The sequence below is a fragment of the Malania oleifera genome, chromosome 6, assembly GCF_029873635.1.
Source record: "Malania oleifera isolate guangnan ecotype guangnan chromosome 6, ASM2987363v1, whole genome shotgun sequence".
Lineage (NCBI taxonomy): Eukaryota > Viridiplantae > Streptophyta > Magnoliopsida > Santalales > Ximeniaceae > Malania > Malania oleifera.
In genome coordinates this window covers 26,043,443-26,060,195 of record NC_080422.1, presented here as the reverse complement: position 1 = coordinate 26,060,195, position 16,753 = coordinate 26,043,443, and the positions used below count along the sequence as shown (strand labels likewise).

At 38.4% G+C, this 16,753-nt stretch overlaps 1 protein-coding gene across 1 annotated transcript; it reads right to left on the bottom strand.

Annotated features, from left to right (window-relative positions):
• Positions 1-2,681: 2,681 nt before the first annotated feature.
• On the bottom strand, positions 2,682-3,272 carry LOC131158516 (uncharacterized). The gene has a single exon (XM_058113385.1). The coding sequence runs from the start codon at positions 3,270-3,272 to the stop codon at positions 2,682-2,684; it is 591 nt and encodes a 196-aa protein (XP_057969368.1).
• Between the last annotated feature and the right edge of the window lie 13,481 nt (positions 3,273-16,753).

The window sequence follows — 16,753 nt, the reverse complement described above, 5'->3', positions numbered from 1 at the left end:
ATTGAAGCAGTGAAAGATAAAATGCTAGAGATACTAGAAAAATCATCAGCATGACTTGGCTAAATAAGTCCCATCAATTGGTGATGTTGCTCAGCAGAGAGGCCAGGGATCAAATTAATTTGCAGTGGAAGGAGAAGACACCCAAGAGACCGCGTTGGCTAAGACAGGGGGACAGTGGTATAGCGGTGGTCTTCTATTTAGGCTCAGAGGTGTTTGAGTAGGCTGGGTACCCAATTATTTCATAGCAGCTCTCAATCAAGTGACCTTCTTTGCTGCATTTTACACTTTTTTTTTTTTTCCGTTTCTTGCTCTATTGGGGGTCTGATGGGAAGAACAAGTAACAGTCATAGCAGTATTGTTAGGTGTGGGTAGGAGTGGGAGATGAATATGGCGCTAGGTCTCCTCTTGATGAACAGTAGCATAGGCTTTGGCGATGGAGGGTAGGGGATCCATAGCAAGAATTTGGCTCCTGATGTTGTTGATAGAATTGTTGAGCTCTATAAGAAATTGGAATAATTTTTTTGTGTTTTCTCTTACTGAGGCATTTTCTCGAGCACTGCATGTGCAAGATTTAGGTTCATATAGAGTCTGCAATTCATCCCAAAGCCCCTTGATGGTGTTGTAGTAGGCTATAACAGTCACGGAATCTTGATGGAGATTAATGAGATTGTGCTTGAAGGGATATAATCGTGGGTGATTGCTTTGAGAGAATTGGTGATCTAATTCTTTCCATAATTCAGAGGGATTCTGACAATAGATTAAGCTTTGCCTAAGAGATTTGTAGACGTAATTTAGCAACTGTGAAAGGACCATGTTGCAGCACCTCTCCCACAGTGTAGTAGAGGAAGGATATGTAGGTTTTGTTAGTGTCATCGAGAAAAACAAGTTTATTTTTGGCGTTGAGAGCCATATGCATGGAAGGTCGCCATGAGGCCGCGATAATTGTCTCGCTGGTGAGGAGTACTTCTAGAACCAAGGTTGCTCCAAGATTGTTGACAACAGTTTGGAAATATGGTGAAATGAGATCAGTGATTAGTTGGGATGGAGTTTGGTTTGGGTGGTGCAGCCATGGTGTTTGCTAAAGCGTTTAGAGATCCCGAAGAAGGAGTTGCTATGATACCATGATAAAAACATAGAAGGAAGGAGAAAATTTTTCTATTGATCTAATTCACACTATTTTACAAAATAATCACTCTCTATTTGTAAAAGTAAATGATACTACATGTGGAATGTTTTAGTCACTATGAGATATATGGTGGTGCTTGTTATGAGGCTTGATTATTGCAATTTATCTTGATTTATACAATTTATCTTATATAGTTTTGCCACTATAAAAAGGGGATCTCAGGAGGAGTTAAGAATCTCATCTTCACTCACTTTTCACTTACTATTACAACTTGAGCCTACCATTCCCTAACTTAGACATCGAAGTAATTCCTAGAGTATACCCCGGGTCCTATTAGTCAGACCGTTCAATAAAAAACTAATTGATTTTTGAGAGCAACAACAAAAACATATAACCATATATTATTTACAGAGTGTAGAAAGTAGATGATGACCAGATGAGAAGATCACCACGTACAGCATGCATGCATTTTAATATATGCTGTGCGTGCAATTATATAGGAACTTCTCTCTATTATCAGAGTTTCATTAATTCAGTGCGTTACAAATTAATAGAAAAGAATGATCGATTGATGCACAATTCAGTTCGGCAATTGACGAAAATTCCTGCTCCATGCATCTCCTGCTCCTACTGCTAATCAATGTTTCCTGCAAAGATATATACGTGCATTAATTAAATAATTAATCAACCAAACGAACACAAAAGAGTCAATGTGAATGCAGAGTAGGAAAAATAAAAAATAAAAAATATGAAAGGTTAAGTTAAAAATTCGATACCATTTCATTCCTACATATCAAACGGTGCACCGTAGGGAATTTTCAGTTGTGGCCCTCCTGAAAATATTTTTTATTTTTTTATTTTTAATTTGCAAAATTTAAGCAATAATGATTTTTTTTTATAACTCGAAAACTCCAGCCACCGTCGCGCCACTTTGAACATTATGGGTAGACACCAAATCCGAAAAGGTGAATATAAATGTAAATGTTTTCATAACTAAAGGTATATACACTATGTACCGCTTGAATTAAGAATTTTATGAAAGAGAAACTAGAAAAGAAAGAAAATAATGAAAATCAATTTTCTATCTATCAAGAGTGAAATTTTATTGAAAATATGAATAAAATAAAATAAAAATATTATAAAATAGATAAAATTAAAAATTATTCATCACTTTATTATATATCCTATTTTTATCCCTTCTATCGATTATAAATAGATTATGTAATAATTTCCATTCTTTTCCTTCTACTTTGTTTAAAATAGATAAAATTAAAAATTATTCATCACTTTATTATATATCCTATTTTTTTAAGCTTTAAAGGGTTCTTGAATTTCAAAAAAGAAATTGAATTAAGTGGAAAATTCTGGTCGTAAGAAATTAATGTTACGAAAAGATTTTCACGAATAATGTAAAATTTTTTGAGTAAAAGATTAACTTAATACAACTAATCATGACAGAAAATTTCTTATAAAATAATTTTTAAATTTTTTTGAAGAACAGAAAAACTGGAATCAGATGGATGCATTGGTGCGGGGCTTTCAGTTGATAAATTACCTAAGCATGTGGAGGATCGGCGGCTTCCCAGAAACCAAATTCGTGGAGGTCATATCGGTGAGGCAAGAGCTCCACCATCGTCATCTTCAGAGATAGGCCGGAGATCGGCAAACGGAGTAGCCGGCGCGCCCTGTCTAGCACGTCCGGCACCATTAAATCCGGCAACTGCTCCTCCAGCGGGCAGTGCGGCAGCCACATGCCCGGCAGGAACTCGTGGGCGACGGGGAGGCCGGCCTGCCGAAGGGCTTTGCAGAGGTCGGAGTGGAAGTTGAGGAGGTGGGGGGAGGGGGCGGCGGCGAGGGCGGCGACGAAGTTCTGGTGGTCGAGTAGTTCGTTAGAGAAGACGTGGACAGCGGAGAAGGAGAGGGAGATGTAAGTTTTGGGGCGGTCGGTGAAGTGGCGGACGACGGCGGCGAGGGTGGGCCCCTGGTAGTTGCCGGAGAGGAGGGTTATGTGGGGCGTGACGGTGGCCGGACGGGCGGCGGCGGACAAGAAGCCGAAATCGGGGATGATGATTTCCCGGGCGTTGAAGACACGCAAGTCCAGCATGGGGTTGAACCGGAGCTCCAGGGCGAAGCTTTTCCTCTCCATGGCTCTGTAGTGTAAATAATCAAGAATTGAAGAAGAAGAAGAAGATTGGAGAAGAAGAAGAATGTTGGGAAGATCGAGTTGAAGCAAGAAACCTCAAATTAAAAATAAAGAGTGGAAGAGAGGCGTATAGAAGAAAACTGGAGAAGGTAGTTATGTTCGTTGATAGCTGATTTTGTAGATTTTGTACGTTCTGATATTTCAACTTTTTGTTGAAATGTGTTTAGGGCTTAAACCGACGTCGTTCAAAAATATATATAAGAAATTGGTCCTATGCTAGTGATTTCTTACAAGTGGTTATTTTAAATCACTAATATGGATAGTATTTTAGTATAGTTTTTGCTTAGGGCCATAAAAATCTCGCCAAATTTGTTATGGAAATTAGAATGTCAAAATGACGTCATCTTGAACCCTCAATTCTTGCTTTAATTTTCCCGCCCAAATTCACAAACCTAAAGCTATTGTATTTGCTCCAAAGAAAGAACACACGCACCAAAGCTCTACTTGCTCTGCCCATCTTTGTCGAAGAAGAACTGCTCTATATCCATGGAAGACGAAATGACGCTCCTTTGAGGTTTGCTTCTCATGCCATGAGCAATTCTCCATCTCTGGCCATTGAAAGGGAACACCAAGGGAAAAATCAATCTGCTCAGGTTTTCTTCTCTCTACCCCGACCATTGAAAGGTATGCACCATATTTCCCTCATTGAAGCCCTAACTCATTCATTTATCGTGAACATTTTCAGAAATCTCTAGCTTCGCCACCTTTTCCCCAAATTCTGCCTTCACCGTGGATGCAAATGTTGATGTTTTGACATAATAAATATCTGTATTTACCCTTTGTTTTTTTTTTTTCGGTTAAAGAACAGCACATTCTTGTTCGTTTTCTAAAATTCAAGAAACAAGTTTCCTAATTGAATAAATGCAAAGGAGACGAGAAAAAAAAGAAAAAGAAGCAATCTAGGGACCCCTAATCTGTCAAAATCTGATTTGTTGCGCAAGATTAGTCTGGACACCGTAGGAATTCAGTTTGCAAGCCTTAAAGAGCAGCAAAAGATGGATTGAGAAAAAAAACGACTGGGGCATTTTTTTGCCTCCTGGAGATGTAATGTTTAGTAACAGATTTCTTATTCTCTCTATCTACCTAAGTTGTTTTATGGGAGTACTTACCCCACATGCTTGGAACAACCCACACAACCAGAAAAATCACTTGCTAGGGTTATTGATTCTCTTAAGGTGTTCTAGTTCTCATTGTTGTTGTGGTACTTCAGTATAAATTTTTTAATTGTAGATGGAAAATCAAGAGAATATTTCTATTGCCTTCTATTCTTAAAAAGTTCTTTATGTATCTTAACTATCTTCTTCATTGCTCTTTTTTTTTTGCAAGTCATTTATATGTGATATAGTGGAAAGAATAGAGGAAAACATGAAAGAAAACTTGTTGGAATTTAAGCTTAATTAATTGACGTATGCTTTAGATATTTTGTCCTTATTATAGGTAAAATAGTGAAAAAATTTAATGGAACTGCAAATTTAAAAGAACAATTGGACATTTTGTAGTACATGGTATAATTCAGAGATGTAAGTATATATTTTCCTAAATTATTTTTCTTTTGTGAAATTATTGAATAACATCTTAAAATTTTATACATGTCACAAATCATTTTTAGTTTACTTTTGGGAGTTTAGATATTAGTTATTAAACTTGAATTTGTGTAAATTTTAATAAGTTTTATTTAATTCATGCAAACTTAAATCAAAAGTTTAAAATTTATGCTCCTAAATACAAATTGAACATCTCATTTTTATCATTGCATTTTCATTTTAAGGCTGAAAATGCAAGCATGCTTGCATTGCCACTATATAAACAAAGTTGAATGCAGGGACGCTTGACTTGTTTTCAACCTTGTTGGCCAAATCGCTCTGGTTATCCACAATTTGTTGTAGCATTCTATTCCGAGTCAAGACATTCTCTAACTGCCAATTGAGAGTTGCCTTCACTGGAGACATCTGTTTAGTATATCCGTTTAGGTTGACGGCAATTGGATCTCTGATCTTCCAGGAATGCTTTGTTCGAGATCTCACATCTTCGTACTATAATGGTGGAAAATTACCATAAAAGTTTAGTTTGAAGGTCTTAGCATGTTAATTTAGGGAAGATCATCATCTTTTGTCTTTTTTCCTTCATATTTGAAATAGTAGTCAAATTTCCTTGATGGTTCTCCCAACAAACTAACTTTTGGATCTCCATCTTCATATCTCTTTTTAAGTTTGTTTTGGGAGTTCTTCTTCTTTTTCTTACCTCTAACTTCTTCTTCATCAGACAACTCGTACACTGGATTATTAAGGTATTCATCACAGGTACAGTTAATGTCAAACCACTTATGGCTGAATCTGGTCATGGGTTGGTAAACTGAAAAACCATCTCCTTTGAAATATGGGATTGGGACCTGAGATCCCAGAGATGGTGGATCATTCAAGTCAATGGAAGTGGCTAGCGGTTTGATCATGATCTTCCGATCTTCAGAAGTGTCGATGGTTGGATCATCTTGGTGGGAAAGACATGCTGAGAGGATGAACTTGCTGAGGATTCCTAGTCCTTTGCGAAGGAGATGAGAACGTCACCATTCTTTATGGCTTTATAAACTGGGTCATGGAGGATAACTAGCTTACGGGTCTAATGCAATTGCTTTTACTTGGTCACCCAAGAGTCCGGGAGGAGTTTTAATAGCTCTTCTCTAGGTAGTTGCCTCGGGATATGGATGTGGCTCGGGACAAGAGTAGTATCATAATTAACAAGGAGAGCATCATGATTTTCCCAAGGGGTTGCCAGATCAAAGGAGTGGTTCTGAAATCTATAAACCATTTGATGGCGGAGAGTAGTTGTTACGGAATTAGACTTCTAGGGCGCTCCAACAATCTGGATTTAGACTTTGATAGCAATTCTCATATTGGGATCAAATAAGTGTAAGCAAAAGTTGGGGAAGATCATGAAACTGACCGTCCCTACATTGAACGTCGTATGCATAGTGGCAATGCAAGCATGCTCGTATTTACAAAACTTTGAATCAAGGAGAGCAATTTTAGAGCAAACTGGAAGGCCTTTCCTCCTATAAAAGGTAAGGTACAGTTTGACTACACCAACATGGATATGGGTAAATCCTTAGTTGAGATACTTTCGAGAAAGTTATAGGGAGAACTTTAGGGCAACGAACTATTCTGCTTCAGTTGCCAAGAGTTGGTGAGAATCGAAGGGAGAAGCCTCGATGACTTCTTTAATGCCTCTCGGCACAACTCTTTTACTAATGATTTTCTTCAAAAGATTTAAAGGATATTTGGTTTTGTCGTAGATATAGTATGATTTTGTTATTTGAGGATTTTTGGTTTGAGGGACAAGTCCATCTTCTGATACATAATCTACTTTATGCATATAATCAAGACAATCTAAGCTCAACGAGGATGAAGATCTGGGAGAAGAGTTAATGGGGATGGAGTCGTCATGGTTATAGAAGACACGACTTCTTAATTGACACGTTCAAAACCTCCTCTCACAACCTATGAATGAACAGATCTCTTTCCTAACTTGTAAAATAAAACACAGAATCAATCAAAGTATTCTTGTTCCCTGTCAATCACTAGAGAAGCTAGCTCTATCCGACCAAAAACAGCCTTCCATGACCTTCAAACGGGTCAAGGGCACCTTAGGTCTTATTCTATAATGACTTCAAAAGAAAAGGGATGCTTGGAATGAAACTTTTAGTTTGGTTTTGTTCATCATTGTTTTGATGTGGAGGATCCACATAAGATATGGCAACCATAAAGCATACTGGGTTTGGAACAATAACATCTAATGTGAGCAAAGAGATCCATCACTAAAGGAGTGATGGAGGCTCCAAAGGAGTCTTTAAGCTGTCATGGCTTTGATAGGTTGAAAACAACATCCTCATCGATAAATGTTAGAATCAAATCCAAAGATTGCATGAGGAATTGATGCAAATGATCGAGCACACATCAGCATTCTCTCATACTTTAAAAAAGAAAGAAGCATAAATGCAGCTCCTCAAGGCTCAAATATATTATCTCAAGAAAAGCTAGTAGCAGCAACATAGACAGGCGAGGATTGATCCTTTAGTTCCTCCATCCACTTTGGCTTTCAGCTCTCCTCAACTAATGTATCATCCTACATCAATGCAGGCATCCTTCAGAGGCAGTGACTCTTTTCTCCATCTCCAAAAGAGGCAGCACACTCAAAAGCCAACTCAAACCTAGAGGGTTGAATCAACGGCAGCCTCCATTGCTTAAAACAATAATGATAAGAAAAATTTGGAGAATCAAGTGATCTAGATCGAGAGCCACAAATTGGGGTTTTGGAAAAAGAAAACCCTATCTCCAAACTTCTTGCTGAGATGGCTGATCCTGTACATCTAGATGAAGCACCAAGATTAACACTTGCCATCATAATAGATGATGATTCATCTGAGGAAAACATTAAACCTCCAAGATCTACGATAATGACCCAGCCATCCCCCCACAGGTCGGAATACGATAGTCCCACAAATGACGAAGGGATTGATGACAACATTAATCTCATAGAAAATACCTCATCTTTTATTCCCACGCAAGGTTCGAGTAGCTTAAATGGAAATGGACCAACCATTGCATTGGAAGGAATTCCTCCAAATCAGTGGAGGAATAAGATCTTTGAGTTCCATGCCTGGTGCACAACAAAATAGATGAAAGAAGGGATTACCCTCAAAGAGGTCATTGGAAAGGTTGTTTCTAAATTTCTAGGAAGATTGAGAATCTGGTGGATAAACCTTAGAGATTACATGCAGTTGCATATATCGAAAGTGTCGAATCTTGATGTTTTCATATCCACAACCATAAAAGAGTCCTATGGTGCTTGGGAGGACTATGTTACCTAAGATAGAGAAGAATATATAAAGATTAAATGTTGCTCACTTAAAATGAAATATCTAGAGAAGCTTTATAATCTTATTTTAAAAAGATATTACACTTTCTGAGGATCAGATGATATCAACCTCAAGCAAGCTTATCTTAACAGATCCACTAAGAGAGGAAGTCTCCGAGAACTTCAAATGAGTGGAAAAAGACTTACAAATCTGTATACACTCTGCAGAAAGTATGACATGTATAAGAGAGTCCAGAAAGCAAGCATGAAGATAACAAAAGAATGCAAAAGGAATGATCTCCTCAGAAAATGCAAAGGAAACAAGCAGTGCTCCTATCCTATGGAAGAACGTGAGGATGTTTATCTTCCTAGAAAACCCAGAAGACTGAAGCACAAGGAGAAATGCTAGAAATATTTGAGAAAGGCATAAGAGAGAGTTAAAGGACCATCAATGTTATATACGCAATCAAAAGGTACTTTATGCAAAGAGGTACCCTCAAAGACGAAAAAGAATTAAATTGATTTAGATGTTGCATAAAGTCTCTAATTGGGACTCAAACAATGACATTGAATCTGTATTCTTTATTGATGACGAAAAACAATGAAGATTCCATACTTGTTTTCCAGCAATGTGAACAGGTTGATCCTTTAGACTCTTCGGATGAAGAAGATCAATGAAGAGTTTAAGATCTACCAGGTTGATCCATGTCTAGAATGTACTCATGTACAACCTATAAACAATGAGTGCTACTCGATCGCATCCACAGAAGAAGAAGTTCACAACCTCTATTTTATCCAAGAATCATTATCAGCATAGTTCAAAAAAGGAGATTATGTTGACTTTTTGAGTCCAATCTCGTTTTGATAATGACAAAACATAATTATCTTATTTGTGCATTGAGTCTTTTAGTAGGATCATCATTTAGCACGCACGGATGATACGAATGCTATGAAAGCCATGAGGAATTTGAAGCACATACGACCTAGCATACTCCATTAAATTAAAAGAGCAAAAGGATGAAGACACCTCGAATTTTCAGTTGTAATGTGTGTTTAGTCTCACTTGTATTTACATATTTCATAAGATATAATTGGAAGCTCAAATATACCTTAAACTGACTTTAGGATTCATCCATTTCATGAAAGATTCATTTACATTAGTTCTAGGTTGAATGAATTTTAGACGCAAATTTTAAAGGCCTCGTCGACGAACCCCATGGCCTCGTCGACGAATTCATATGGCCACTCGATGATGAACACTTTGTTCTTGTTGACGAGGAAATACCGAGAGCTCAAAATTTTAGACAGGTCTCTCGCTGACGAATTCATGGTCCTGTCGATGAACGAGTGTTAAGCATTCGTCGACGAACGTGTGCTCTCGTCGATGAGTTCCTAGCACAAAACGGCGGTTCAACGCGGACACTGACGTAAATAGTTTATTTTAAATGATCCAATGCTGAGAATACATGTTTAAACACTCCCAAAACCCTAGGAGAACATAACAAGACAAGAAGAGATCACTTTTAGCATACTTTTGAGAACTTTTGCTTCCTTGCCAACACTCTATCACATTCATACATCTTTTGGGCATTCTCTCAGCTTCACAAAGGGGATTCACGCACACATCTTGCTAGCACGTTTGATTTTGAGATTTGGAATACAAGGTTTTATATTTGGGCATTTAATCTTCATTGTAAAAGTTTTTCTTCTCTCATATTTTCATTTAATATTTTATTAAGAGAGCAAGGACCCTAAGTTTCATATTTTTGTTTGAAAAATCTTGTGGGAGAAATTCATTCTAGGACTTTAAATCCTTGAAACATTCTTGATATTATTTTTATTCAAAGATTTAATTTTTTTTATTCGTGCCTAACGTTATTTGAGAAAACCCTATATCTCCAACACATATTATTTGAAAAATCAATTTTTGGAGATATATTGCATTAGGTGTTGATATTTGAGAAAACTCATCATACAAATTTTTATATACAAGGATCATATATTTGATTATTATTGAAATCATTACATACATTTATTGTGCTTCAAGTTATGTCCTATAAATGTGTTTTAGGAATTTTATTGTACTCATTAGCTTGTATAAAAGTATCTGAGTTTTCAGGAATTTTATCAATCTATTGTATTGACGGTCCGAATTGTGAACCAGGAAGGAGGAAGTTATGCCTTTTGTAAGCAGCGGAGTGGGAGGAAGCTGTGCCTCTTATAAGCAGCAGAGTAGGAAGAAGTTGTACCTCTTGTAAGCAGCGGGTTTGTAACGGAAAACTTTGCCCAAGTTTAAGGAGCAGATTAGTAAAATCCTTGGGGGTTTTTTCCAAGGCGAGGACATAGGCCGGGTTTGGCCGAACCTCATTAAAATTCGGTGTTTGTGCTCTCTCTCTATCTCTTTTATATTTCCACACCTATATTCATATTATATTTACTGTGCATGTTTTAAATATTGATATATATATATATATATATATATATATATATGAATATCTAAAATACGTGAGAATAATTGGGTAATACTGAATTAATTGAGATATTCACTAATTAAATCAATTTAGTTGTATAATACTGAAATCGGTGTATATCCAAATTTGTGGATGTTTGGTTGGGTTTTCAATTGAGGATTGAAATACCAAAATATTTTTAAATACCCAATTCACCCCCCTCTTGGGATTACACCTAAATTAACAGATTATGTTTCATCCTCTGCTTCAGTTTGAGTATTAACTAACAAGTACTCGAGGTCAATCAAAGTTATTGCATTCTTTGACACAGGAGCGACATGTAGCTTCCTAAAGCCAAGCATTCTTCCGAAACATAAATGGAAGCCATGTAATGGAGGTTTCAAAGTGGCAAATAGAGAACATTTTCATGTCATATTAAAGAGTGTACCAATCTATATTAAGCTTCATCTAGAATTCTTAATCAAGGTTACATTCCTTTAATCAAACCTTCCAAACAAGGATCTCCTCATTGGATTCGACATCATTCAACACTTAAACAAGGTCCAATGGACAAAATAAGGTTTAAAGTTCAGATCATATCTATTACAATGGACCAAGAGCCCTAGTCTCTTTCAAATCACTTAGTCTTTGGAGGAGATTGAGGCTTGATTAATTCAGGTAAACTGTGCAAACAGCCACAATGAATTTTTAAAGAAATATCTAAAACCATTATGGAAGAATTCGGAGTTCTTTGTCAGCCTTTCCTTCAAGAAGAATGAAGATATCAACCTAACCAAGGCAAGTCACAAGGAAATGAATGACCCAACTACAAGAAGAAGAGCTTATTGAGCCAATGTCCAAGTCATAATGGGCTTATGAAGCTTTCTATGTCAACAATAGGGTTGAATAATCTCGAGAAAAACTCAGACTTGACATCAATTACTAGCACCTCAACCATTTTCTTACTAATGACAAATTCCCATTACCAAATCGGGATCTTCTCAAAATTTGACTTGAAAGCCGATTTCTGGCAATTTGACATCCATCCAGATGATAGGACTAAGACAACCTTTTGCATACCCAATTTCCATTACCAATGGACTGTCTTGCCATTTAGACTTAAAAGTGTCCTCGTCCATCTTCCAAAGGGCGATAATTAAGATCTTCTAGCCCATTCTCCATCATGCCTTGATTTACATTGATGATACCTACTATTTTCAAAGGATACAACATCCCACGCAAAGCTCTTAAATAAATTCATGGAAATTGTTGCACACCATGGAATCATACTGCTAGAAAAAAAAGAAAGAAAGATGATAATTGGTGTTGAAGCTATCAATTTTCTTGGGATCACGATTAGCTAAGGAAAGTATGAGTTGTAGCCATATATTGCTACACAACTCAATACCTTTCCAAACAACTAGATGATGATGAAGTAATTACAAAAAATCCGTAGTATAGTCAATTATATGGTAGACTTTGTCCCAAAGATGGCAATCTACATAACACCACTTTTGAAAAAGAAAGATATGCCCCCTTGGGAATCCAAGCATACAGAGGTGGAAAAATCATTCAAAGAAATGGCTATGAAATTGCCACCACTTCAGATTCCTAACAAAGGCAAGAGAATCTTACAGACTGACACTAGTGACTATTATTGGGGTGCAGCCTTAATAGAAGAAAAAGAGGATGAGACTGGATATATCTGTGGATACAAAAGTAGAGCATTTAAAGAATCGGAATCGCATTATCACTCCACCTTCAAAGAGATTTTGGCGATGAAAAGAGGGATTGAAAAGTTCAAATTCCATCTAATAGAACATACTTTCATAGTCAAAAGGGATATGTTATCCTTTCCAAATATGATTCAATTCAAGTTAAAGATCTTCCCGCAGGGACAACTTCTTAGATGGGTGAACTGGTTTTCATAGTATAAATTTGAAGTGAAGCACATCAAAGGAAAACACAACATCCTTATTGACTTCCTCTCAAGACCAACCAACCCCTAAGTATTTTCCTCATGGCATCCTCGCCCAAAAACCCAATCTCTCTCATAGCTTGTCCATACCTTTCCTAGTGAGATCCAAGATAGCATTCTCGGTCACACCATAGATAAGGGGAACAACAAAATGGTTCAAGGTCTCCAGTCCATCTGCCTGTCAAAATTTGGACTAGTTGATGCACCATTAAAATATCTGGACTGGCATCCACTTTTTCCATATATTAATGGCCTTTGGGTCCCCACACTATCTTATTTAAACTTCCCAAAATAAGTCTTTCTTCTTCTTTGGTACTTTTGAGTGAAGAAAGCCAAAATGTTCGAGATGAACCTAAGGCGAGATATTTATAGGCAGGTGGCAGTACTGAGGATCCAAGATTTTGCAGAGTTGGTTGATAGGGCCACTATAGTAGAGGAGAGTCTATCTAGAGAGACGAAGACACAGAGTCAGAGGAAGAGGACTGCGCCCTTGAGTTTTCAGGTGAGTCCCAGCCGAGACCCTTGGAGGGGAGGTAGATCTGGCGAAGGCCAAAGGCAGATAGTAGAGCATGGGGGATTTCAGGGTAGACAGCTTCCTGCTATTTGTCCAAGATGCAGACGAAGACATCCTGGTGAGTGTCGACTAGGGGAGAATGTCTGTTATTGTTGCGGGATGCTCGGCCATATGGCTCAATCGTGTCGGATGCAATCAAATTATGCACCGACTCCCAGACCATTTCGAGGTGGATATCAGGCACCCTGCGGAGGTCAGCAGAGGAATACTGCATCAGCGAGAGTCTATGCGTTGACGTCGGGAGACGCTAAGACGGCTAGAGATGTGGTTATAGGTATCATTATTGTTTTACCATATAAAATTGTTGTTTTGTTTGATATAGGTGTCACTCATTCCTTTATATCAGCGAGATATTTGAAAATAACTGGAATAGAGACACAACCATTAGATATAGAACTCTCTGTGGGTACATCGATAGGGTCTGTGATAAGATGCAGGAGAGTGTTTCGGAATTTCCCAGTGAGTGTTCAAGAGAGAGTACTACCCGCGAATCTCGTGGTCCTAGATATGTAGGGGTTTGATGTGATATTAGGCATGGATTGGCTAGCAACTTATCACGCCAGTATTGATTGTCATTAGAAGGAAGTAATTTTCAGACCCCGGGCGAGCAAGAGTACAGATTCGTAAGATTACGCGTACGTGCCTCGCCACAGCTGGTATCGGCTATTCAGGTGAGGAGGCTGCTACAGGGTGGTTGCCAGGGGTATGTCGCATACATAAAAGATTTTTCAAAAGAAGAATTGAGACAAGCTGACATACTAGTAGTGAGAGAGTTTCCAGATGTATTTCCAGAAGAATTACCTGGTTTGCCACCTGATCATGAGATTGAGTTCATTATAAACCTATTGCCGGGATCTGCCCCAGTATCTAAAGCATTGTACCGTATGGCTCCAGTCAAGTTGAAAGAACTGAAAGATCAGCCACAGGAATTATTGGATAAAGGTTTTATCAGGCCTAGTGTGTCGCCCTGGGGAGCGCCAATTTTATTCATGAAAAAGAAATATGGAACCATGAGGTTGTGCATCGATTATAGGGAGATAAATAAACTGACAGTTAAAAATAAATACCCTCTCCCTAGGATCGATGATTTATTTGATCAGCTTCAGGGGACCCAGGTACTCTAAAATTGATCTGCGGTCAGGCTACCATCAGGTGAAAGTTAGAGTAGAAGATATTTCGAAGACTGCATTTCGTACTAGATATGGGCATTACGAGTTTTTAATAATGTCATTTGGGTTGACTAATGCACCAACAATATTTATGGATCTAATGAATCGGATGTTCCATCAGTATTTGGACCAATTTGTAGTTGTGTTTATTGATGATATACCGGTCTACTCGAGGAGTTTTGAGGAGCATGAGCATCATTTGAGGCTAGTGTTGCAGATATTAAGGGAAATAAAATTTTATGCAAAATTTAAGAAGTGTGAGTTTTGGTTAAAACAGGTTACTTTTCTTGGCTATGTGATCTCTGAAGCAAGTGTATCAGTTAATCCAAGTAAAATAGAGGTAGTGGTGAGTTGGGAAAGGCCGAGAAATGTTCAGGAAGTCAGGAGTTTTCTGGGATTAGCAGGTTATTACCGGCGCTTTGTGGACGATTTCTCTAGACTATCAAGTCCATTAACATGACTTACGAGGAAAAATGTAAAGTTTGACTAGACCGACGACTGTGAGCAGAGTTTTCAGGAGTTAAAGCGACTGTTAGTTTCAGCTCCAGTACTGGCTATTCCTTCAGGGGAGGATGGGTTAATAATATATAGTGATGCCTCTTTGAAGGGTCTTGGATGCGTGTTGATGCAACATGGCACGGCCATTGCATATGCATCCAGACAGCTTAAAGAATATGAGAAGAATTATCCTGTCCATGATTTAGAGCTTTCTGCGGTGGTGTATGCCCTTAAGATTTAGAGGCATTACCTATATGGTGGAAAGTGCGAGATTTTCACAGATCACAAGAGCTTGAAATATTTCTTTACCTAGAAAGCGTTGAATATGAGGCAAAGAAGGTGGCTAAAGCTCATTAAAGACTATGATTGCACGATTAGTTATCACCCACGAAAAGCGAATGTAGTGGCAGATGCTCTGAGTAGGAAATCAGGGGGACTCGTACTGGTAGTTATGGCAGATGCTCTGATTGCACGTGTTGATGCAGCATGGCATGGCCATTGCATATGCATCCAGACAGCTTAAAGAATATGAGAAGAATTATCCTGTCCATGATTTAGAGCTTTCTGCGGTGGTGTATGCCCTTAAGATTTAGAGGCATTACCTATATGGTGGAAAGTGTGAGATTTTCACAGATCACAAGAGCTTGAAATATTTCTTTACCTAGAAAGCGTTGAATGTGAGGCAAAGAAGGTGGCTAAAGCTCATTAAAGACTATGATTGCACGATTAGTTATCACCCACGAAAAGCAAATATAGTGGCAGATGCTCTGAGTAGGAAATTAGGGGGACTCGTACTGGCAGTTATGGAGATACAGCACTCAATTCTGATGAATTTGGAAAGGCTCAGCATAGAATTGGTAGAGAAGAGTCATCAGGTGGTTATTGCTAGTTTAGTAGTTCAGTCTATACTATACGAGAGGATTAAAGCAGCTCAGAGTGATGATGCGGAGTTGGCAGAGGTGATGGCTAGAGTGCGGGATGGTCAGGGAGAGGAGTTTAGTATATCAGATGACGGAGCCCTGCGATTCCGTGCTAGGCTCTGTGTTCCTGCAGATACCAAGATTAGGAGAACTATATTAGAGGAGGCTCACAAATCCCTATACACCGTACATCTAGGTAGCACTAAAATGTATCGGGATCTGCGAGGGTATTTCTGGTGGAGTGGAATGAAGAGGGAGATAGCCGAGTTTGTTCAGCAATGCTTGATGTGTCAGCAGGTTAAAGCTGAGCACTGGAGGCCAGCAGGGCAGTTTCCGCCGTTGTTTATTCTCGAGTGGAAATGGGACCACATTTCTATGGATTTTGTTATGGGATTACCACCAATGCGACACGGGTTGAATGCGAATTGGGTGGTTGTTAATCGTATGATGAAGACCGCTCATTTCATCCTTATTAAAGTCAGTTATTCCATGGACAGGTTGGCAGAAATTTATGTTCAGGAGATAGTTCGCGTCCATGGTGTGCCGATATCCATTGTCTCAGACTGAGATCCTCAGTTTTCTTCATGATTTTGGAAAATTTTTCAAGAGGCTATAAGTACACAGTTAGCTTTTAGCACTATTTTCCATCCCCAGACAAATGGTTAGACTGAGAGGACGATTCAGACACTAGAGGATATGATTCGTGCTTGTGTGCTTGATTTTGGAGGCAGATGGATTCAGTTTATGTCGTTAGTCGAGTTTGCCTACAATAATAGCAACCAGACTAGTATCGGCATGGCGCCATATGAGGCATTGTATGGTAGGAGATGTCGTTCTCCTCTCTTCTGGGACGAGGTAGGCGAAAGGCAAGTTTTGGGTCCAGAGATAGTACAACAGGCTTGTGACAATGTCTGACTAATTAAAGAAAGAATCAGTACAGCACAGAGTCGGCAGAAAAGCTACGCAGATACTCACCGCTAAGAG

What these genes read in the sequence shown, in the direction of transcription:
- LOC131158516 (XM_058113385.1), bottom strand. Translation starts at nt 3,272, where the DNA reads ATGGAGAGGAAAAGCTTCGCCCTGGAGCTCCGGTTCAACCCCATGCTG.